Source organism: Carettochelys insculpta, chromosome 6 (assembly GCF_033958435.1).
Source record: "Carettochelys insculpta isolate YL-2023 chromosome 6, ASM3395843v1, whole genome shotgun sequence".
Lineage (NCBI taxonomy): Eukaryota > Metazoa > Chordata > Testudines > Carettochelyidae > Carettochelys > Carettochelys insculpta.
Genome location: NC_134142.1, coordinates 79,083,878 through 79,108,102, shown reverse-complemented (window position 1 = coordinate 79,108,102; position 24,225 = coordinate 79,083,878). Strand labels below are relative to the sequence as shown.

Genomic DNA, 24,225 nt, shown 5'->3' with positions numbered 1-24,225 from the left:
ACATTTGGCTCTGGCTTATCATCCACCATCCTTCATTTCAGGGATGTTCGCTAAGTTTGAACCATCTCACACCCAACCAAACAAAAAGAATAAGAAAACAAAGTTCTGGAGCCAGTATTTCCAAAAGCAACTAGTGACTTTGAGTGACTCCATTTTGCGGCTAACCTGAGAGGCCTTAAAAGGGACTTATTTTTCAAAAGAGCTACACCCCCACCCTCTGAAATACAGATCCCTTAAAGATGTCTTGAGTGGAACATTCAAACTCACAATGGCACCCAAAAGCAACAGTTACTTTTGAAACTCTTAGCTGTTTCAAAACAGCTGTTTTGTGGAATGACTATTGAGCCGCTACAGAAGGAGAGAAACGTACCCCCGTCACAGTTGGGAAAGGGGTGGGGCAGGGGCAACGGCCATGCTACTGAACAAAACTCAAGTTGTGGATAGAACTTGTAAAAGCATTTTAACGTGACTGTGCATTACCTCATCAGTTTGAGACACCTGTCCATCCACAAGGGGCTCTAATTCTGCAGTTGGTGGAGCACACATAATGCTGTGTAGGGGAAAAAAACAAACAAACATTCATTCTAACCAATCACATTAACTGTATGGCTGGCTAAAAATCAAGTGCTTCATTCAAGTCCATTTCAGGACACAACCTGCAAAATGACTGTGAAAAGAAAATGGGAATATCTATGAGATGAATAGTGCTATTTGTGTCACAAGCTCCCCCAGGAACACAGGCTGATACCTATAGTAAAAGCCCAGTCATAATATATTTGCCTGGGTCATGAGTGAATATAAATGGAATAAGGCCCTGAGGATTCAGGTACAGCACCACAGCAACCACCAGTTCTGCAAATGAAGTTTTTGATTATTTGCTGTTTCTGTGACTGGAGCATAAACTAACAGGCCTGCATCCACCTGTATGTTTGTCCAGGCTAAGGCTGAAACAGAGCATAGCCTTGCCTACAGGGAGTTTTTGCCAAAGCCCCCGTGAGAGTACCAACATTGGGAAGACTACTATAGAACTGTCCTGAAGCTGACAGCCTTAACACCATCCTGTTTAAATAACATAGTGTAAAACCTAGGCAATCACTGCAGCATTATATGCACTAGCAACTTCGGTGCTTTTACAACCAGCTGGTGTTAGCAATGTTAGAAAAAGTTGCCAAAAATAAACCCTAGTGTAGATACAACCCTACTTGAAAGCAAGTTTAAATATAGTTACTAGCACAATTAGGGCACAACTTTCTTAACAAATATTCACTGGGATTTATTTTCCAAGAACCATGATATATGCTTGTTTGAAAGCTGGATTAAAGACTAAAGAGCTTTGGTAGTTCTAGATGGTCAATATTAACAGTACTATTAGGCTTTCCAGGGCTCAGAGAAAAATCCATGTAAGGAAAATACTGTAGGTTGAACCTCTCTAGGCAGGCAATATCTGTAATCCAGCGTGATTTTAGTTATCCGGACAACCACTTATCATGGATGTGGCTAAGTTTCCCATGGTCCCATAAAGTTTGTTTACAGCCAGCAGTGCTGGCTCTCAGTGTTCTGTGCTGTTATTTTCCTCTAATTTACCCCTAAATTATATGTAGTATTTTTGCTGCGTCCATCTGTCTGTCTGTCCAGGAAAGGATCTCCCAGGTTCTTCCCGTCCCATACTGTGCCAGCTCCAGCCCCTGCCTTGGCCAGCACAGGGCCTGGCCTAGCCCCTGAGGGAGTGCCCCCCACCACCACCCCTACATACACACCATCCCAGCCCCTTCCCTCCCCAGCACATGGCCTGGTCCAGCCCAACCCCCTAACAGAGCCCTCCGCACACACGCCAGGGTAGTCCCAGCCCCTCCCACTCCCACCATGGAGTCCAGCCAAGCTCCCCAACAGAACCCCTACTGCCCCCCACACTGTGCCAGCCCCACCCACCCCCAGCCAGCATAGGGCTTGGCCCCGCCCCCAACAGCACTCTTCCCCCAGCCAGCACAGGGTCCAGCCCATACACTTTGGATGTGTATTACAACAAGTTTCTGTCTCTAGAACTTTTTGCAGCCCGATTTCTGCTTGCAGGCGGAGCTGCAACCAGACCTGTAGTGTCTTCTCAGAGCTCAGTAAGCAGTGAAGGTATTGGTAACGTGCTAGGCAATATGGATCTACCATGGTCTGGCAAATTCTCTCATTCGGCACTGGTCAAGCCCTGAGGGTGCCGGATGAGAGAGGTTCAACCTGTACTACCTACAACAACATTTGAATACAGAGGTCATTGTTGTTGTTGTTGTTTATTATTATTATTGTGGCATGAGCGGTCCCATTTAAAATTGAAGTTCCAGTACCTTACAGATGTGCAATATGAGAGCAAAAGGAAAGTAGATGCCACCCCAGTTTCACTGTTAGTGAAAACAGGCCCTAAGAATCAGGGCTTCATCACTCACCTTTGGAGAGCTGTAAGTTGGAAGTTTTCTATACAATACTGTATGAAACTTCTCAAGTCAGTCTTGCTGATTCCACCAACAGGATTGATATCAGCACTGGAGCAATCATACTTAGTTAAGTATCCATAAAGACTGAAAGATAGTAAGGAACTTTATATAACAACCAAGATCACAGAAATAGGAACTTCTATGTTTTTGTGTACATTTATAAAGTTAGTAGCTTTTTAAAGTCACTGGGACATGCTAGCATTTGGTGACAGTGTGTTTGCTTGACTGTTTAAATTCTGAATTCTGATTACAGGTGATTTAAGTTTCAGTTACTGTGGCAGTTGGGACTGTGTGTGTGGGAGGGATACATCCTTTTTTCCCTTGATTGCCCTTGATCAGCCCCAGGATCAGCCTTCCCCTGCGTGTCTAACAAAGGGGAAGGTCTCACCTAGGTTGGCAGGCTTTAAAATGCCAGAGTCAGAGCAACAGGGGGAGCGAAACAGATGGGGCTGCAGACAGGGGAGTTTTTAGAGGGAGTTTGACAGAGGGTTTTCCACTATGGTTAGAGAGACACACAACACCTGTGCCAGCACCTCTGTTCAGACAGACTTCCTGACCACGGATGCCTCTACTCAGACCCTGGTGTGTTTTTGCAAGGACTGTGACTTTCAATTCTCACTTGCTGAAGTCCAGGCTGGGGTATACCTGGACACTATTCATGTTGAGACAGCTGAGGTTGAGACAGCCATCCTCCCACAACAGACTACTGACACACCATCAGTGGAAGAGGAGTGGCTCAGGGAGGACTCTGGCAGCTGGTCACTTCTGGCAGCAAGCAGCGCTCCACTTCTGCTCCCAACCCTGCCACCATGGTCCTGGGAAATCATTATACCAGTCGTGTCCAACCTACGGCCCTGGACAGCTAGTAATGCGGCCCCACAAGATCGTAAACTTTTAACATTATTATGTGATTTATATACATTAACTATATTATATATTCTGTACACGGCCCAAGACTATCTTCACTCAATGCGGCCCAGGCAAGCCAAAAGGTTGGACACCCATGCATTATACCGCTCTGGATACAGGAGATAAGGAATCATGCCCTACAGCAGAAGCAGAGAAGTCTTGAACCCCCAAGGCTAGGAGGTCATGTAGGGTAGCAGTGGTCAGAGACTCTCTTCTGAGAGAGGTGGGGGCACCCATCTGTTGCCCTGACATTCCCTCTCAGGAGGCGTGCTGCCTGTCAGGAGCCCATATCTTGATACATATATAGGTATTGTCAAGGATTATCCAGCCTGCTGACTACTACCCCATGATACTCATCCATGTGGGCATGAAGGATACTGCAAGGTATAACCTTGAGCAGATCAAGCATGATTATAAGGCTCTGGGAGTACAGGTGAAAGAGTTGGGAGCCCAGGCGGTGTTCTCCTCAATCCTTCCTGTCAAAGGCAGGGGCACAGGCAGAGACAGATGCATCCTGGAGGTGAATGGCTGTCTGCCAGGACGATGTCATCAGGAGCGCTTTGGCTTCATGGGATGCTATTCCATGAAGATTGCTAAGTGGGGATGGGGTTCACTTTTCAAGGAATGGAAAGGCCATATTTGGATCCAGACTGGCTCACCTAGTGAGGAGGGCTTTAAACTACGTTGGATGGGGACAGGTGACCAAAGACCACAGGTAAGTAAAAAACCTGGAGATGTGAGATTTGCCTTGGAAATGGGAGGGATCATGGGCTATAATAGCAGAGAAAAAGGGTGGACTAGGCAGAAGTGGGAGGCAAAAGCAAATCAATATCTTTGATGCATGTTCAGAAATGCAAGATGTATAGGTAATAAGCAGGAAGAACTTGAAGTTCTAATAAATAAATATAACTATGACATAATTGGTATCGTAGACCCTTGGTGGGATAATATACATGACTGGAATATTGGTATAGAAGGGTACAGCTTACTCAGGAAGGATAGGCAGGATCAAGAGGGAGGCAGTGCTGCCTTATATATTAAAAATATACACACCTGGTATAGGATGGAAATTTCTGAGCAAGGTTATGGTATTCTGCTAAAGACCCCCTATTTGAATCCTAAAGTCAGGAGTAGGCCTATAATCCTATAGTTCAGAAACCCAGTTAGCATGAGTGGAAGGTTCTCTCTGCTTGGCATCCCCCTCATCTCACTCACAAGACCCAGGGAAGGTTGTCCGAACTCAGACAGGACCTTGGAGATTGGAGGGAGGGATAGTTGCCCTGGCAACCTTATTCCAAGAAGAGGTCATGCATGCTACAGCCAGGATATAGCACCATTCCATTTGCTATTCCAGGCTGATACTCAAAGCAAATGTGTTATTGCTCTAAGCTGTTACTGTCTTTTGCTTTAATCTTCTAAATAACGCACCCCTAGATAAGCCCATGTAAAGTCATCATCATTACTCCTACAGACACATTAATTAATCCAATTAGACACACAGATGTTACTGAATGTCTGCTTTGTTTAAGCAACTTGCCAAGCAAAATCATTTGTACAAGAGATAAGGTGTTCTGTAAGCTATGGGGGGGGACACTGTGTAACCTTTTTAGATTTTTGGCTTATTGTGCTCATTTCATCTTGCTGGTAGAACCCATCCAGGCTTGGGTAACACCCATGCCATAGTCCCGCCCCCACCCATCAGCATCCTATATAATCAATTCTAACCTATTGTCTGGCAGTGCTCCACAGAGTCCTGATGGGCGAGGTGAAACTCCACCAGTGCTGTGTGTAATAAACCCTCATGCTTGCTCATACTCAGTGTCCAGACTTTGTTCCAACACCTGGACTGAGGTGGAAATGGATGCAGGAGACAGATATTGATAGTCTCTGGCTTAGGTTAAAAGGGTTAAAAAAACAAGGGTGATGTCAAGCTGTGGGTCTACTACAAACCACCTACCCAGGTGGTTGAGGCTTCTTCTAAGCAACTAAAAAAATCATCCAGAGACCAGAATTTGGTGGTGATGGGGGACTTCGACTATCCAGACATATGTTGGTGAAACTGACACAACAAGGCACAGACTATTCAGAAAGTTCTTGGACTACACTGATGACAAATTTTTATTTTAGAGGGTGGACAAAGCTACTGGGGTGAAGCAGTTCTAGATTTGATTTTAACAAAAAGGGAGGAACTGTTTGAGAATTTGAAAGTGGCAGGCAGCCTGGGACAAAGTGACCATGAAATCACAGAGTTCATGATTCTCAGAAATGGTGAAAGGGAGAACAGCAAAATGGAGACATTGGATTTCAAGAAGGCAGATTTTGCTATCCTCAGAGAACTGGTAGCTAAGGTCCCATGGGAAGCAAAACTAAGAGGAGAAACAACTGAAGAGAGTTGGCAGTTTTTCAAAGGGGCATTATTAAGAGCCCAAAAGCACGCTATACCCATGTATAGGAAGGATGGAAAGTATGGTAGAAGACCCCCCTGTCTTAGCCAGGAGATCATGCATGATCTCAAAATCAAAAAGGAGTCATATAAAAGTAGTAATTAGGAGAAATTACAAAGGATGAATATAAGCAAACAATACATGTATGCAGGGGCAAGATCAGAGAGGCAAAGGCACAAAATGAGTTAAGACCAGCTACAGACATTCTATAACTATATTAGAAGCAAGAGGAAGACCAAGGACTGAAGAGGTCCACTACTCAGTGAGGAGGAAGAAACAATATCAAGAAAACTGGAAATAGGTGAGGTGTTTAATGACCATTTTATATGGGTGACATTGCTCAGCTGCTGTAAAAAGCAGGCAGCTGGCAAAGATCCACATGGAGATAGCTGCCTCCTGCAAAGGTAAGTGAGTGTGGGTTGCAGGGGGCGGGGGGAGGAGGATGATGGGGTTAGATGTGGGGGCTAGGGGTGCTAGGCTCAGATGAGGGGGATGGGGTAAGAGTGGGGAGGCTGGTGGTGCCTGGCTTTGAGAGATGGGAGGGGCTCAGGCAGGCAGCTCACAGGGCTTGCGGGGCTCAGACGGCTGGCTGGCTGGCTTGCAAGACTCGTGGGGCTCAGGTGGCTGGCCCCCGCAGGGCAGGGCCCAGGTAGCTGGGGCTAGCAGCTGACTCCTGAAGCACAGAGCTCAGCTGGCTGTCCTCCAAAGTGTGGGCTCAGGTGCCTGGCCCCAGCAGCGTGGGCCTCAGGCAGCTCAGGCTGGTTGGCAGGGGGGCGGCTGGCCCTGGCAGCATGGAGCTAGGGTGGCTTGGATTGGAGGGCAGGCGGCTAGCCCCAAGAAGCACAGGTCTCAAGTGACTCAGGCTGGTGGGTGGGCAGCTGGCCCCAGCAGGCCGGAGGGGCCCAGGCTGGCAGACGGGCAGCAGGCCCTGGCAGCATGAAGTTTGGGCTGGTGGGCAGGTAGCTAGCCCTGTCAGCGTGGGGCTCAGGCTGGCGGGGAGGTGCTAGCCTTGGCAGTGTGGGGCTTGGATGGCTTGGGCTGGCAGGCGGGCAGCTGGTCCCAGCAATGTGCGGCTTGAGCCGCTGTCCCCAGCTGCATGGGGCTCAGGTGGCTTGGTATGACAGGCGGGTGGCTGGCCCTGGCAGTGTGGTGCTTGGGCGGGCGGCACAGGGAGCAGGCCCATGGCTGGAGCGGGCACCTGGTGGGTGGGCAGCTGATCCCAGAAGCGCAGGGCTCGGGCGGTCAGTGAGCGGGAGGGCTGGCCCTTGCAGCTGGTGGGTGGCTGACTCAAATCCACCTAGTCCTGGGCTTACTTAGGATATTTATACACTGCAGGGTAATATAAATTGACAGGCATTCATGCCTGTTTCCCCCATTTACAGCTGGAGGATCTCTAAAACTTAACTCTAGTGCATCCACTAAGCAATGAAGCAGGGCATTTAGAACAAAACAACTAAAATACTGTCTTACATACTTCAATACCAACCCAAATCCCACTTTTTCAGGCCCTCACAGTCACAGGTTATCTTTGTCCTTTGTGACGCTCCACCACGGTGTGACCAAGCTACTCAGCTTGTTCCCAATTTTTAAATACATTGCATGGCTTCTGAATATTTTAAATTCTCCAATAATAAAGACATTGAAAAGACACAAAACATTAGCTTCTCTCTCATTTTCCATTTACTGTGTGGGTCACCTTCCCTAGTGAAGGTTGCTGAGAAAGAAACAGCTGTTCTTGTGTCAGATCACAGCATGAATTCCCTAACAGCTGAATGAAAAATGACTACTAATCAGACCAGTTCTGTTCATAGTTTCATTGATTTCGTTCTCTTGATTTTTCCTTAAATTCATTACATAACCTGGGGCCCTGGTATACACTGGCAGGCAGCAGAGTTTCAAAAGACTGTAGCAAATTTGATTCCCAGTAACTTGTTAATAACGTGTAATACTCACCTTTCATCCACGTTGGCTGATCCGAGCACTAGAAGACCCCCAGGTATCCCACGAACCCAGTGACTCAGCTGTGCAAACAGGTAGGCAAGGACCATTCTTACTCTAGCCTACAAATCAAATTATGAAATAAGGCAGATTTACAAAGCAAAGTACTTTCTTCCTCACAGAACAAAATGGAAAGTTAGGTTTGAATGTTCAGTAGAAACTCTGATGAGCCCAGCATACTTCAGACTCTGTAACTTAGTGTCGCTTACTGGCCACGTTAGTACAAAAAGCTTTTTTTGCTCCCAAAGGATCCAGACCACATAAAACATACCTGCACATTCTGTAGTGCCAGATTTTCCCTGCTGCTCCCTCCATAGACACGAAACTGGGGAGATCTTCCCATCACCATACTGAAGATCCCCACAATAGCTTTCACTGCTACGTCTATGTTTAGGTTTATATGATAGCTGAGAAAATTAAAAGCACACAGCATTAAGTTTGCATGCATACGATTAGGTAAAATAGTATAAAACTAATTATTTTAACTTGGTCTTCCTTATGTTAAGAAAATAATCAACCCCTCCGTTCCCTAGCGTAAATTGAGCACACAATGATCTACACAGTTCCTTAGCGTAAATCAAGGGCACTAAAGCCTGCCACCTCCTGACATCTGGCTCCTAGCCTTGGGGCACCTGGAGCACAGACTTTTCAATTTCAGTTGACTGGTTTCCCTGTTCTTCCCCCACTTTCTATTCCCTATCCCACACATACACTCAGATACTAAGACTAATATTCGTACTTACCACCCTTGCTATTACTTTCATGTACTGGTCTCTTAGAAAATCTGAAACTGTATATGATCAAAACGTTATTCAATCCAAGTATGTCTTGTTCTATACCTGCCTATCTGTTCAGCCAACAGTTTGGCCCTGTTGTACGTATCTTGGGAGGAGTTCTCACTAGCCATGTAACAAGTGGTGAAGATACGGCCACAGAATTCCTGGGAATCCTCAGGAGTATAGGCCTCATCATTCACTATCCTACGTACATCAGCCAGCACATCTTCATCTGCAGACAATCCAATGGAAGTAAAATGAGAGAGGAGATGACCTTCACAGATACCATGTACTAGTGCTTTGCTCTTCCACAGCATCAATCATTAGAGAATCTCAAAACGCTTTACACTCATACAGGAACTAAACCTCACAACAGCCCTTCACAAGATAAGGACACACTTCATTTGCTGACATTTCAAACGTGTTCTCAATTCCATCCAAGATAATTACGGAGTTTGCTGCTGGTTTGCATCTATAAACATGGAAAAGTTTTGTCACATGTATTACAAAGAAGCTTCATAAGGATGAAATGCGAATCCAATGCAAAGGACTAGCTCAAGGTTTATGGACTACTTCAACCCAATTTCAGGGCTTAATGTTCCTTATGCACACATGTGACACATAAGCACCATGTACAAACTGTACCACAACCCCACAGCACCCACCAGGACTGGCAAATTACAGGAAAACAGCAGAGAGGTTCCACTGATTCCCAACATTTTAGGAGCTTTAAAACTCCACCATTCTAAGAGCTGTAAAATCTGAATGGTTTATTTGATTGCTTGGAAGTCTGCCTTCTGAGGATTCAGGGTAGGACTAGTAATCCAGATATGGGATAATTTGACCAAGGGACCCCTGAGTTACAGACTGCTCCCCCAACCTTTCCTTCTGTTCTGTTAAACAGAGAGGCGTACTAAAGCCTTCTCTACACTACACAGTGCCACTGATCAACTTCACCTACGCAAATACTCACCAAATTCACTGCGGCATCTTGCTGTGATAAGGTCAATGAGGGCTGCTCTCCCTTCAATGCTAGCTACTCTTCTCATTTGGGTGGAGTACTAGCATCGACAGGAGAGCGCTCAGAGATTGATTTATTGCATCTAAGCAGATGCAATAAATCGATCACCGAAGCATCAACCCTGAGCGGAGTGTGGGCATACCAAAAGTATGTCTGGATGAATCACAGACAGACTTCATTATGACACATGGCATGAACTCACCCCATCATTAGTTAACAAAACTCAGGAGAAGTGAGTCACAACCCCATTAGACAAAAGAAGTTTTACAACAGATGCCTGTACAGTGCTACAATTCGTGAATCATAGGTAGTGTCAATTTGATTTTGATAAGAACATAATCTGCCTTGGCAGGTGGGAGGGAATTAAGCATGGGCAGGGACTACTATGATGAGCTTCAGGAGTGGAGAAATTAGAGGGGAGGAAGATTAGGGGTTCAGGTGAGGAAGATATAGCACCACCCAATTCTTCCAGTGCACCCCAACCCTCTGAACTCCTCCAAGTTCCAGTGCACCCCAGCTTTACACTCCAACACACCTCTGCCTCCAGCTAGCATATAATGGCTAGCACTAGAAAGCACAGACAGAAACACTAAAAAATACAGCTGTGGATGCTATAAGAATTCATTCATTCATTCAACAAAGTACTGCGCTTCGAGCTCATCAGTTTCTTGTATCACTTGATGGTGCCTTCCCAAACACAGAAACAGCATACAGGATTTTGCTGACAATCCCAGTCACAGTGCCTTCAGGAGAGCGACATTTTTCCCAAATCAAAAATTAAGAACAGCCTACAGATAAGTCTCAAGAGAGGCTGGGTGGACTTGCTATTCTGTCCAAAGAGTAAGTGGCATCAACCCTGGCTTAACATGATCTGATAAGAGTTTGCTGCAAGGAAGTCCAGGAAGGTCAAATTCAGAATGTAAACAGTGTGGACACAGATCAGGATCAGCGAGGTTTCTTTAATTACATGGCCTTCATTATAATTATATAAGAAAAGAGCTACAATATCACAACATTACAATTATACAGGAGTGTTCCTTGTAAACTGTGTGCTTGAGTGGCCATGCATGAGAGATTCAGGTGCTGACCCACTTATCAGCAGAGCCCCCACCGCTGCCCACAGGCAGCAGCATGTGTTCCATAGTGGTGTTGCATGCCACAGATATTATTCAGCACACGGATAGAAAAATTTAGAGGCAACATCATTACACAGCTGTGCATTATTATTATTTAACCTGCAGCCAACAGCTGTCTTTGACGTTCACTGTAACCAGATTTCACCTGTATATAAAAAAGTTAAGGGGAGTCCCCCATCCACGCGACTTGCCCCAGGCCCCACACCCTTCTACGGATGGCCCTGTGAACACACACATCCCAACTTACTTCCATTCTTGACTGCAAGGCAAACCTGGCGACACATGGAGTACACAATGCAAGCTGTAGCAGAGCTGTCAATTCCACCACTAAGTGGTAGGAGAAATCCTGCCTTAAACAGCAAGCAACAGAAAAAGCTGTGAAAAGTGCTATTGCAAAAACATATTTCACCCTTCCATATTTTGAGCCCAGACCTGTACCCCTCCCTCTGGGAAGTTATGCATGCTCCAGCCAGCAAGGACAGTCAAGTCTGGAAGTACTTCGGTAGAAAAAGACCTAGTGAAGCGTCTCAAACCCTTAACACTTTGAACAGGCTAACCAAACCAAGCCTTGGGTTACATTTTTTGTTTTGTTGCCTAGAAACACCACTGAGCAGGTCCTCGCCCACTAGTGTGGTTAAAGAGAGATAATTAAGAAGTGGGTTCTTCGCTTGTAGGCCGCTCTGTTCAATTCGAATGTCTAGTACGTGCGTCATTTTTTTGTCCACCTACTTCAAATGGCTTTTGAAAAGACGGAAGGTGGTCATCAGAATTATTCTGGCAAGCAATGGTAAAAGCAGTTACCTCGTAATGGATGATGTACATTTGCTATATGGTAAGGGCTCAACTATTCCTAGAGAGCAATAAATGATTTGTACTTTTCCAGGTGTCTCTGTAGGATCTCCAACCACTACTGAGATTTCATTTGTGCGCATGTTAAAAATGCTTGACTGTGTTGCAGACGCAATAAATGGATGGTATGCATGAAAATCTTAAATTCGCCATCCTAGTCATCAGTAGTTTACATGATAATTATACTCCATTTTCATATTACAGGGAAAAGATAAGTAACATGCCTCTCCCTGGAGTAGCCATAAAGGGCCTAATCTTACTCCCACAGAAGTCAATAGACAGTATTCTAATGAATTTCAAAGGGCCTGGGAGAAGGCCCATAACTGGCATCAATGGCAAACTGTCCCTGGCTTATTGCCCACTTCTGCTCTAGAGGGATCCTAAACAATCTGACCAAATTCAGTGCTGATTGGGACCCTACACAACTTCACCGACTTTAATCAGATTCCCACCAACACATTTTGTTGTACTGTTTCTGGGAACGGGGTAGAAAGGATGTTTTTTATCAAGCCTTTAGAAGTAAGGCACTTGCAAGAATCTGAAGCACCAACCTCAGTGAAAGAAAGAAAGAAAGAAAAGCACCCCCTTTATCTGTGGAAGGTTTGTTACTGAATGTAAAGAGAGCAGGACTGAACACTAACAAATGTGAAGAGAACAAACAGAAACACCTTGAATAAATGTTTTAAGCTTGAACCAAAGGTAATAGTGAAAAATCTTCCAGAATCATCTTATACTAAATGTGATGTAGGAATAGGGACACTGTTCTTATGGTTAAAACATAGAAAGACAGGATTGAAAAGAGCGTTCTTACCTGATTACTGCGTCTTAAATAGTCCCAAAGCCAGCATGCAGGGCCAAGGCTGAAAGTTACAAAATTCAGGAATAGTTGTGGGATAAGATCTATTTCATATTTTAAAATCCATCTCCTTTGTTTAGGCCTAGGGTCAGCAACCTGTGGCTCTTTGCGACCGGGTGCTGGCAAACAGGGTGTGTGCTAACAGGAGGGAGTTTGGAGAGGCTCTCCTGGAGGAGGAGAAGGAAGGAGCAAACTAAAGCACCTTGGGGTAAGTGGCTGCTTATATTTGGAGGTTTTGGGCTTGTGTGTTTGTTTGGAGTTTGGAGTTTGTTTGTTTGGAGTGCTGAGCTGAGTGTGTGTGTTTGTTTGTTTGAAAGGCCGTGTGCTCAGGCAGGCAGGCAGGCAGTTGGAAGCTGATTAGGTTTGAATTGAAACACCGTGTGCTGATTGGCTGAGCTGTAGGCAGAGGGAGGAGCTATCAGGGAGGCCGAGCACTTAAACCCTGCTAGTAAGCGACCAGGGAGCTTTGCGACCGGGTGCTGGCAAACAGGGTGTGTGCTAACAGGAGGGAGTTTGGAGAGGGGAGTTGAGAGGGGGAGCTTGGAGGGAGCCAGTGACTTCTGTTGCCCTTAAACTAAATCCTTTATAACAACCTCTATCTGAAACATTTAATTAACCCTCATATATAACTAGAGTAGGAAATGGAGGCAGAAGCCCAGCAGCAGAGTGGGGGCTATCCTGTTTATTGTGTCGAGTGCAGTATGTATGACTACCTACCCTGTGGGCGGGTGGCGTATGTGTGCGCTCGATGCAAGGAGCTCCTGGCCCTCAGAGACCGAGTGCGTGCTTTGGAGGCCAGGGTGGCTGAACTGGAGGAGCTAAGGAAGGCAGAGGTGTTTGTGGATGAGACTTTCCGGGACATAGTAGGGCTGTCCCACCTCCAATCTGACAGTCCTGAGGCTGTTACGGAGGATGAAAGGCTCAGGGAAGGAGAGCAGTCAAGGGGAGCAGAGGGAAACCATCCCGTAGTTGGGACCCTCCTTCCAGAGGGTGATGTTGTATCCTCTCGTGCCGAGGATACTTCTCCGGGGGAGGGAGCGCCAGCTGTTAGGAAGAAGCAGGTTTTAGTAGTGGGGGATTCGATCATTAGAAATATAGATAGTTGGGTTTGTGATGACCGGGAGAACCGTATGGTGACTTGCCTGCCTGGTGCGAAGGTTGCGGATCTCTCGAGGCATCTAGACAGACTTATGGGCAGTGCTGGGGAGGAGCCGGTCGTCGTGGTACATGTTGGTACCAATGACATAGGGAAGGGTAGAAGAGATGTTCTGGAGGCCAAATTTAGGTTACTAGGAAAGAGACTGAAATCCAGAACATCTTTGGTGGCATTCTCTGAAATGCTTCCAGTTCCACGCGCAGGGCCAGATAGACAGGCAGAACTTCAGAGTCTCAATGCGTGGATGAGACGATGGTGTAGGGAGGAGGGGTTTAGATTTATTAGGAACTGGGGACACTTTTGGGGTAGGGGGAGCCTATACAGGAAGGATGGGCTCCACCTAAATCAAGGTGGATCCAGACTGCTGGCATTAAACATTAAAAAGGACATAGAGCAGTTTTTAAACTAAGAGGTGGGGGAAAGCCGATTGGTGCGGGGGAGCACCTGGATCGGACGGAGACTTCTCTTACACGAGGCTCCATAGACAGGGATTCCCTAGAAGTTAGTCAGATAGGGAACGTGGGAAATAATATATGGGCAAGATCAGATGTAAAACAATCGTGCATAAAAAAATCCACCGTGTCTGTGAAAGGCGGACATATAAATAGTGGTAGTTTTCTAACATGCTTTTACACTAATGCTAGGAGTCTGTCTAATAAGATGGGTGAACTGGAGTACCTCATATCAAAGGAGGAAGTTGACATAATAGGCATCTCAGAAACATGGTGGAATGAGGACAATCAGTGGGACACTATCATACCGGGATATAAATTATATCGGAAAGACAGAACAGGTCGTGCGGGTGGCGGAGTGGTACTATATGTGAAGGATAATATAGAATCAAATGAAGTAAAAATCCTAAAGGAATCAAAATGTTCCATAGAATCATTATGGATAACAATTCATTTCTCTAATATGAATATGGCATTAGGAATATATTACCGACCACCTAACCAGGACAGTGATAGTGATGCTGAAATGTTAAGGGAGATTAGAGAGGCTATCAAAATAAAAAACACAGTAATAATAGGAGATTTCAATTATCCCCATATTGATTGGGTGCATGTCACCTCAGGACGGGATTCAGAGATTAAATTTCTTGATGCCTTAAATGACTGCTTCTTGGAGCAGCTAGTACAGGAACCCACAAGGGGAGAGTCGGTTCTCGATCTAGTCTTAACTGGAACGCAGGATCTGGTCCAAGAGGTAACTGTTACTGGACCGCTTGGAAATAGTGACCACAATATAATAACTTTTAATATTCCTGTGTTGGGAAGAACACCGCAGCGGTCAAACACTCTGGCATTTAATTTCAAAAAGGGGAATTACACTAAAATGAGGAAGCTAGTTAAACAGAAACTAAAAGGTAGAGTAATTAAACTAAAATCCCTGGAAGCTGCATGGAAACTGTTTAAAGACACCATACTAGAGGCCCAACTTAAATGTATACCCCAAATAAAAAAACACAGTAAGAGACCTAACAAAGAACCACCATGGCTAAACAGCCATGTTAAAAAGGCAGTGAGAGAGAAAAGGGCAGCTTTTAAAAAGTGGAAGTCAAATCCTAGTGAGGAAAATAGAAAGGAACATAAACACTCCCAAATTAACTGTCATAATGTAGTAAGAAAAGCCAAAAAAGAGTTTGAGGAACAGCTAGCCAAAAATTCAAAAAACAATAGTAAAATGTTTTTTAAATACATTAGAAGCAGGAAGCCTGCTAAAAAAGCAGTGGGGCCCTTGGATGATAAAGATATAAAAGGAGCGATCAAGGAAGACAGTGCCATTGCGGAGCGATTAAATGATTTCTTTGCTTCAGTCTTCACGGCTGAAGATGTTACAGAGGTTCCTAAATCTGAGCCAGCCTTTTTAGGCGACAAATCTGAGGAACTCACTCAGATTGAAGTGACATTAGAGGAGGTTTTGGAATTAATTGATAAGCTGAATAGTAACAAGTCTCCAGGACCAGATGGCATTCACCCAAGGGTTCTGAAAGAACTCAAATGTGAAATTGCGGAGTTATTAACAGTGGTTTGTAACCTATCCTTTAAATCCACTTTGGTACCAAATGACTGGAAGACGGCCAATATAACACCAATATTTAAAAAAGGCTCTAGAGGAGATCCTGGCAATTATAGACCGATAAGTTTAACATCAGTACCAGGTAAATTAGTAGAAACACTAGTAAAGAGTAAAATTGCAAGGCACATAGAAGAGCACGAATTGTTGGGCAAAAGTCAGCATGGTTTCTGCAGAGGGAAGTCGTGTCTGTCTAATCTATTAGAATTCTTTGAAGGGGTTAATAAACATGCGGACAAGGGGCACCCAGTGGACATAATATACCTAGATTTCCAGAAAGCCTTTGACACGGTCCCACACCAAAGGCTTTTATGTAAATTAGGTGGTCATGGGATAGGAGGAAAGGTCCTTTCATGGATCGGAAATTGGTTAAAAGACAGAAAACAAAGGGTTGGAATAAATGGTAAATTTTCACAATGGAGAGGGGTAACTAGTGGTGTTCCCCAGGGCTCAGTCCTGGGACCGATCCTGTTCAACTTGTTCATCAATGATCTAGAAAATGAGGTAAGCAGTGAGGTGGCAAAGTTTGCAGATGACACCAAGTTGTTCAGGACAGTCAAAAGCAAAAGGGATTGTGAAGAACTACAAGGAGATCTCAGCAAACTGAGTGATTGGGCAGCAAAATGGCAAATGAAATTTAATGTGGGTAAGTGTAAGGTAATGCATGTTGGAAAAAATAACCCAAATTACACGTACTACATGATGGGGTCAAATTTAGCTACGACAGATCAGGAAAGGGATCTTGGAGTTATAGTGGATAGTTCTCTGAAGACATCCACGCAGTGTGCAGCGGCAGTTAGTAAGGCAAATAGGATGTTAGGAATTATTAAAAAAGGGATCGATAATAAGACAAAAGATATCATACTTCCCCTATATAAAACTATGGTACGCCCACATCTCGAGTACTGCGTGCAGATGTGGTCTCCTCACCTCAAAAAAGATATATTGGCATTAGAAAAGGTTCAGAAAAGGGCGACTAAGATGATTAGGGGCTTGGAAAGGGTCCCATATGGGGAGAGGCTAGAGAGACTGGGACTTTTCAGTTTGGAAAAGAGGCGATTGAGGGGCGATATGATAGAGGTATATAAAATCATGAATGGTGTGGAGAAAGTGAATATAGAAAAATTATTTACCTTTTCCCATAATACAAGAACTAGGGGACACCAAATGAAATTGATGGGTAGTAGGTTCAAAACTAATAAAAGGAAATTTTTCTTCACACAGCGCACAGTCAACCTGTGGAACTCCTTGCCCGAGGAGGCTGTGAAGGCCAGGACTCTATTAGGGTTTAAAAAAGAGCTTGATAAATTTTTGCAGGTCAGGTCCATAAATGGCTATTAGCCAGGGATAAAGTATGGTGCCCTAGCCTTCATAACAAGGGCAGGAGATGGATGGCAGGAGATAAATCACTTGTCTTCTGTTCTCCTTCTCTGGGGCACCTGGCATTGGCCACCGTCGGCAGATGGGATGCTGGGCTTGATGGACCTTTGGTCTGACCCAGTATGGCCATTCTTATGTTCTTATGTTCTTATGTTCTTATGTTCTTATGTTCTTATGTTCTTATGTTCTTTAAGGAGTCATTTCTAGCTGCAGACACTGCCACCACTAACTCCTCTGCAGCTCCTGGCCCTGCTTCTGCTGAAATAGTAGATATAAATTTAATTGGTTTAATGGCCGGCAGGGCAGTGGGTGGGATCCAGTCGTTAAACCAACTGAATTTAGTTCCATTATTTCAGTGGCGGCAGGGCACGGAGCTGCAGAGAACCCTCACTTGCCTTGCTACCTAAGTGTGGGTGTGGATGTGACTGGGTGACTCAGCTCACCCCTACCAGCAGAACATCCCACGCCATGCCACGCCAGCCTTCCTCCACGGGGCACATGTGGCTGTCCGGCGTAGGATCTTCAGCCAGCACCACAGATGGGTTAGTCCTGGGGACCGGTTTGGGGCTGAGGTGGGTTAGAGACCGAGAGGAGTTAATCCTGGGGATGGGCAGGGGGGCACATTTGTGAGATAAGGGGTAAAGTTTGGGAACAAGGGAGTGGATTTGGAGGCTGAGGTGGATAAACCCTGGAGATGGGGGTGCATTTGGGAACGAAAGGAGATAGATCCTGGGAATGGGGTGGAGAGAGGGGCATGGAGGATTGATATGAACATCGCTCCTCCCTGCTTAACAGCGTATTCCCAGGCACAGCCTTTTACTTGTCTTCATTTGCTCTCCAATCCAGGGGTGAAAGTAACTTAAACTTTCCATTTATTACAAATAATTGTGTGCACACTGGTTTTAAAACAGTTTACAAAAAGTACAGTTTGATGTCTCATATTCACATGTTGCAGCTCTTCAAGTAGTCTTCTCGCTATTTTGGTTGCAGACCCCTAACTTAGGCACTTCCCCACCAAGGTTTTACAAGGAATAATTTTAACCCCCAAATTTTACTAAGCTTGCCAATAAACTTTGCAACAGACAATATTTTTACTTTAAGTAAATTAACTTCCCCCCCCTCATTTATGCTTACGAGATTTCTTCCTCAGGACTATGGTATCTCCACTGAATTGGCTGACAGGTAGGTACACATATAGCATCAGAAGATGACAGAGCAAAATTTACTTTTATTCTGGGATAGGAATTCACTTTGCTCGCCTAATTAATAGAATAGAAAATTGGGGAAGTCATCAGTTTTAATGTAGCATTTATCTATAAAGAATTACAAGTTCACAGGTAACACAAATACTGTAGAAACAAAAGTACTTCGATATTTTGTTTCGATAACTGAAGATGCATTGACTCAATGACTTACTGAAGGTCAAAGTGCATAAGTTCAACACATTTGAAGAATTCTTACCTCTAGGCTACGAGATGAAATTTCTGCCCTATAACTTCGAACATCTTCCAAGTCTAGTGTAGCAACCAAGACTTCCTGGGGAAAATTATTTAAAAATCAGACCTCAAACACAGATGTAGAGTAGGTTTTCCAAACCCAAAATGTACAGCACAAAGAACTGTTTAAAACTGGATAGTTATTCCCAGTTTAAATATTTCCTGCTCAATCATGAAATGCCAGTGATTTCAATAGGATTCCTCACATGAACTAAATAAGAACAATTTATACTGAATGCAATGGACGATAGACTATCCTGCAATTCCTACAAGAGAAAGGTCACACTGATTTAACACATTTCATGTTTGCGTAAGGGTTGGCACACTTGGGCCTATAATTATTACACAATAATTCACACCTTTGGGTACAACTGCTTTAATAAAGTACCTATACGCCAACAGGGACGCTCCTCACCATAGTGATATCCAATCTCTCTCCCAGGCCTGGTCTACTTGCAGATTTTTGGAAATCCTTTTGCTGCTGCTGCTCCACCAGTGTAGCCAAAATGAATGCTAATGTAGACTGGAGGCAAGCAATTATATTATCAATGTGACATCCAGGCCTTGGAGCAGGGCTGAATAATTTGGTGAAAAGGCAATTGCCTGATCTACTTTAGAGCATCCAGCCTCCCTTGCACCCATGGAATAGAACCTGTGCTAAACCAATGGCCGGAGAATTTCTGAAAAGCCTTGGTGCCGATGCAGCCCCACTGACTCCACCTCGTAACAATATCTGAGACAAACAGCAATGCCAGACAGAGAGAGACCAAGGAGTGAAATGAATCCCACAATATCTTTCAGTCTGAGTTTATTACCACATCATTCAGTGAAAACTGGGATCCTTGAGCAATGGTGTCTCCATTCATAGAAATCATGGCACAACCATCATAGTACAAACGATCTCCATCGCAGCCTTTCTGATTGGCCAAGATGTAAATCCCACCATTCTAAGAAGAAAAAAAGTTACATTTTGAAAAGTCATGTTTGAAAACCATGGGATGTTGAAAGGCAAAGTGCTTGTTTCTTATGCGCCCGCCCAACTCCACTCTCCACCTTTACATTCATTTAGGGACCATTCCTTTACTTTCATTTGGAAAGGGCTCAGCCCTTTATGGACCGTGTGAAAACAAATTATGTAACACACTGGCTAAGTGTGTTCCATCTCCCGCAGGTGGCTATTACCAGCAGATGGAGTCAACCCTTTAGCTCAAGTGGTGAAGGCCTGTACTTTAGAATTGACATGAAAAGTTCAAGATAGGAATTTTTGCAAAAATAATAATTCTTTATAACAGTGAGGGAAAAATTGCATTTGGATGTCTTGGGGCACAGCAGATATTACTAATTGCAAGCAAAGTGTGTTATGATACTATGAAGAGACAATCATAAACACACTAATCACTTTTTATGGCTCAGCTTGCCATTCACTATCTTGTTCCTCTGGCCCATCTCCATCAAAAACAGGAACAGATATTGTCTAATCACTAAATATATATTTTTCTTGTAAAAGTGATTTTTAAAGGAACTAAGAGAAAAAACAAAGGCATCAATTCTTTAGATCTCATATCCCATGTGTTCAGCATAATTAAACATACCCTAGTTATCTACTACATATTTGAGTTCGGCTGTCTGTCTATCCATCTATTTGTTCAAGAACTTCTAAATGGTAAGAGCTATGATATACAGCTTCCTCTTACAAAACTTAAAGCAAGGTATGGGTTCAGTTGTGCCAGGACAATGGGATTACTTCTCAGAAAACCATACAGAAAAAAGAGACAGAATGACTAGGCATGTGAAAGGGGCTGGCTGGAGCGTACCTGTAGCGAGATGCTGTGGCCTTCCCCAGCCTCAGGGGCGGAGGAGGCTGCTCAGAGGCCCTGGTGGACGGGCCCTGAGCCTGAACACCGGTGCCCCGCCCCTCAGAGGGCAGCACTTAGAGCCAGATGGTTCGGGATGGGGCTCGAGGCCCATTAAAGGCTGGGCCACTGAGCAGGGAGGAGGCAGCTGACCAGGCTCCTGGGCGCCAGGGGCGGGGGACCCGCTGCCGCCCAGCCCGTCGGCAGGAGTTACCCCCCAGCTGCCCCGACCAGCCTGGGCCGCCACAGATAAGGATGCCATTGAGCTACTACCCGGACTTCCCGGATCCACCTCACGCCGGTGGAGGGCCCCCTCCCGAGACCCAGCCAGGACCAGGGAGACTGCCTGGGGCTAGTTACCCGGGAGCTCCTGAAGAACAAGATCCCAGAGTCCTGCCGGACGCCCACAGCACAGAGGCCTCCAACCGCCTGGAGCCCATGATCCTGCCACCGCGGGACTACCCCAACGACATCGAGATGTCCAACTGGCCGGAGCCACCGAGGGCAGACTACCTGGATGAGACCGACGAGCCAAGACCGGCAGAGCAGGCCGACCGGGACCCTGCGCCTATGGAGGCAGAGGTAGGAAGCGGCCCAGGGAACGCTCCCCCTGAGCCAATAGCGGTGTGTTGCAGCCTGGATCCCCACTGCCACGCTCAGGTGTGAGTGATCCGTAGGGCCCCGGGCCAGGTTGCAGTGGAGTGCGAGGGCCTGCAACCTCCTACCCCGCTCCCTGGCAGGGTCACCCCTCACCTCTCAAAAGCCTTCCCAGGTTAGGGGAAACCCTCATGATTGCTGACCTGCCCTGAACTAAGGGCTGGGCTTTCAAACTGTGTATTTGCCTGTTGCCCCGCCCTGAAGCGAGGGCTGGGCTCCCCAAACTGTGGGTTTGTCCATTGCCCTGACAAGAACTGAGGGCTGGGCCTTCAAATTGGGCATCTGATTGCAGCCTTGCCTTGAACTGTGCACTTACCTGCAGCCCCGCCCTGAAGCAAGGGCTGGGCACCCAGACTGTTGGTGTAACTGCTACCCTCCCCGAGCGGAGGGCTGGGGCCCAACTGTCTGTTGGACTGCTGCCCTGCTCTGAGCCAAGGGCTGGGGCTTCCAAACAGCCTGTGTGACTGCTGCCCCACCCCGGACTGCGGGCGGGGCTCTCCAGCTGGCCCTTAAAGGGGACAAAGCCCCAGGCCAGCCAGACCCGGATGGCAAGCTGTGTTGGCCCGCGCTACCCCGAGGGGGTGCTGCCACGGGCTCGGGTCATTACGGTACCCCCACCCCAATCCATCTAGATTGCCCAAGCCCTGAGCATCCCTCCCCACAGATGCCCATCAGGAAAGGCAGGGGAGACTGAAGCTCCCCTCCCCCTAGTTTGGGGAACATTGGTGGCTGTTCCTCTTCAGCAGAGGGTATGGGGAAAGTGGACAGTTTGCTGCATTCCTCACCCCGGCTGGGGAGCACAGGGGCATACAAACCTGGACTTGCCTCAGCCAGGGGGACATGCACCCCTCCCCAGTTGCACATGCAGGAGCTGCAGCCACCATGGAGAGGCACTTCTCACATGGCCCGAAGCTGCTGCAGTGAGAAAAAGCATGGGCTGTCCTCGCTCTCGGTGCGGACTGCATACTGAGCCCCTCATCGCCAATCCCACCCCAGAACAACAATTTAATGGAGTAAAAAAAATAATTGTGTTAAGGACCTGAGCACTGCCAAGAAAATTTTCTAATAGGTGTGCATGAAAGGAAGCTTTCTGATGCCATCAAGCCTAATTACTGGCACAGGCAGAAACCACTACACTATGTCAGAGCAGAGAAGACCACCCTAAAAAGCGTGTAAGTAATGAAGATATGAGTCTTTAAGAAGACCTACCTTTGCTGTTGCAGAATTTACCAAATCCACACGGGTATGAGCTTTCCGCAGCACATGGTGACTCCCTGAAGAATTAGTGAAGATCTCCACCCCACTGAGTCCCATTTCAATATGAGGGCTGTGAAAATAAGAGACAGGACAATGCTCAGCAGGCATTTCCTGTGTGCCACTTAACAAGTGACAACTAACACCTTTCCCATGCCTAGAGCACCCCCCTGCCAGTTTAGTACACTTCTTGCCTAGTTCAAATAATGGAAATATTTGCTAAACATTGTATCTATTTCCCTGTACTGCATTTTCCCTTTGCCATGGATGGACTGTTTCCCAGAGGAAAGGAGGAATTTTCATCCTCCTCCCTTAGACTGTGTCTACACTATGAGATAAAAATTGAATTTCACAGAGTTAGCTCGATATTAAAACGTCAGTCTTCACAGTTAATATTATTAGCTTGATTTACTGAGCCATAATACCGATAACAAAGTAGCGACATTACGGGAGGGGTAGAGAACCAATTTTGAATTTCAAATCTCAAATCAAGGCTAGCATGGAAGTGCCATGTCCTTAATTTGAATTTATTAGCATCCAGAAGTGTCTCGCTGCGCAGTGACCATCCACGTCTGGCTGCTTTGTACACTGCTCTCCATCCAGGTGCGCAGGAAGAAGGTCACAGTAAGCCCACGAAGTGTTTGATTGAATTTGAATAGGAATTGGAATTCAGCAGTGCCCAGCCCTGCAAATATAAAGGGCACCCACAGTGAAAAAATTCCTTTGCCCATCACGTGGCATCGCACCAAATCAGTAGCCATCGCACTGCATCGGTAGCAACTGCATCGTCAACTGCAATCATGATCATTCAGGGCAGCGATCTGCTTAGTACTTCTCAGGGTCACAAGAGAGCTCCAGTGTGGACCAACCAGGAGACTCTGGATCTTCTTACGATTTGAGGAAGCCAATCCATGACGAAGAGACTTCGTTTGGCCAAGAGAAACACGGCAATGTATGATCAGATGTCGCGCTAGATGACCACCTGAGGTTACTCTTTGTAGCCAGACAGAATCCCCCTGCTTTACTCCATCTTGCCCCTCTTAGGTGCCTCAGAGCACAAAGGACAAAGAAGAAAACAGCACAGTCTTAGACTGCTTGAAAGCACAGATGAGCTTATCTCAAGCACAGTCTTTGATGCTTCAGGAACACAGGATGTGCTGCCCCAGTCATGACCCTGGATAACAGAAGAACACAGATAAGAGGGCTAACAAGCCAGCCAATGACCACAGGGCCTTAAATTGCCCTTGGCTGGTACTGCTAATTGATACGCCTACACAATCGTCCCAGGAAAGGAACCTCGCACCCCTACGAAAAGAATGTCCTGCCTTAATGATTTAGTTACCTTTATCTTACAAGTGTAAATTAAGTTGCAACTCCCTTGTAAGAACTGGTGTCACAAAGGCGAACCAGCATAATTGTCATTTAACAGATAAGGAAGAGTGTACGTGACCCAAGGGGTATAAAGAAGGGCCCGGCAGACCAGTCTAACTGAGCTCCAATTACCTATATCTGCCGGTCAAGTAAGGTCTTTGCCTCCCGAGGTCCCGGGGGATGCCCTCCTCGCACATCTCCTTCCCGAGGGATTGAGTGATAGACACTGGCTACACCAGAGTCGAAGGACGCAGGGGTGAGAATTATACCTGCAATGTACGTTTGTGCACATTTAATAGTAAGAGCTCTGTAAACTGAGGCGCTTTGTCCTCAAATGTGTAACTTTCATTTGTAATCTAATTGGTATACCATATGTATCATCCTACTAGTAGTTAAGAAGATAGAACAATAACCTTGTAACCACTAAGATTCTTATTTCTGCCTTTAATAAATAGTACACATTTAAGCTTTCAGCCTGACTCCTTCCAGTTACTGTAACTTGGCCGAACACAA

General features: G+C 45.8%; 1 protein-coding gene across 3 annotated transcripts in view; it reads right to left on the bottom strand.

The window, feature by feature from the left end:
- Positions 1-24,225, bottom strand: part of NADSYN1 (NAD synthetase 1) — a 42,478-nt gene that overhangs the window by 6,835 nt on the left and 11,418 nt on the right. For all 3 annotated transcript variants that reach the window (XR_012645990.1, XM_074997439.1, XM_074997440.1), the window contains 11 exons: positions 22,297-22,414; positions 19,393-19,524; positions 18,543-18,617; positions 18,216-18,340; positions 12,425-12,473; positions 11,012-11,114; positions 8,671-8,839; positions 8,103-8,238; positions 7,787-7,893; positions 2,433-2,564; positions 481-550 (listed from right to left, as the gene is read on the bottom strand). Coding sequence is in view for 2 of the 3 variants with exons in the window: in XM_074997439.1 (XP_074853540.1) it covers positions 481-550; positions 2,433-2,564; positions 7,787-7,893; positions 8,103-8,238; positions 8,671-8,839; positions 11,012-11,114; positions 12,425-12,473; positions 18,216-18,340; positions 18,543-18,617; positions 19,393-19,524; positions 22,297-22,414 (1,216 nt within the window). In the remaining variant the exon portion in view is untranslated. The remainder of the gene's footprint in view (positions 1-480; positions 551-2,432; positions 2,565-7,786; positions 7,894-8,102; positions 8,239-8,670; positions 8,840-11,011; positions 11,115-12,424; positions 12,474-18,215; positions 18,341-18,542; positions 18,618-19,392; positions 19,525-22,296; positions 22,415-24,225) is intronic.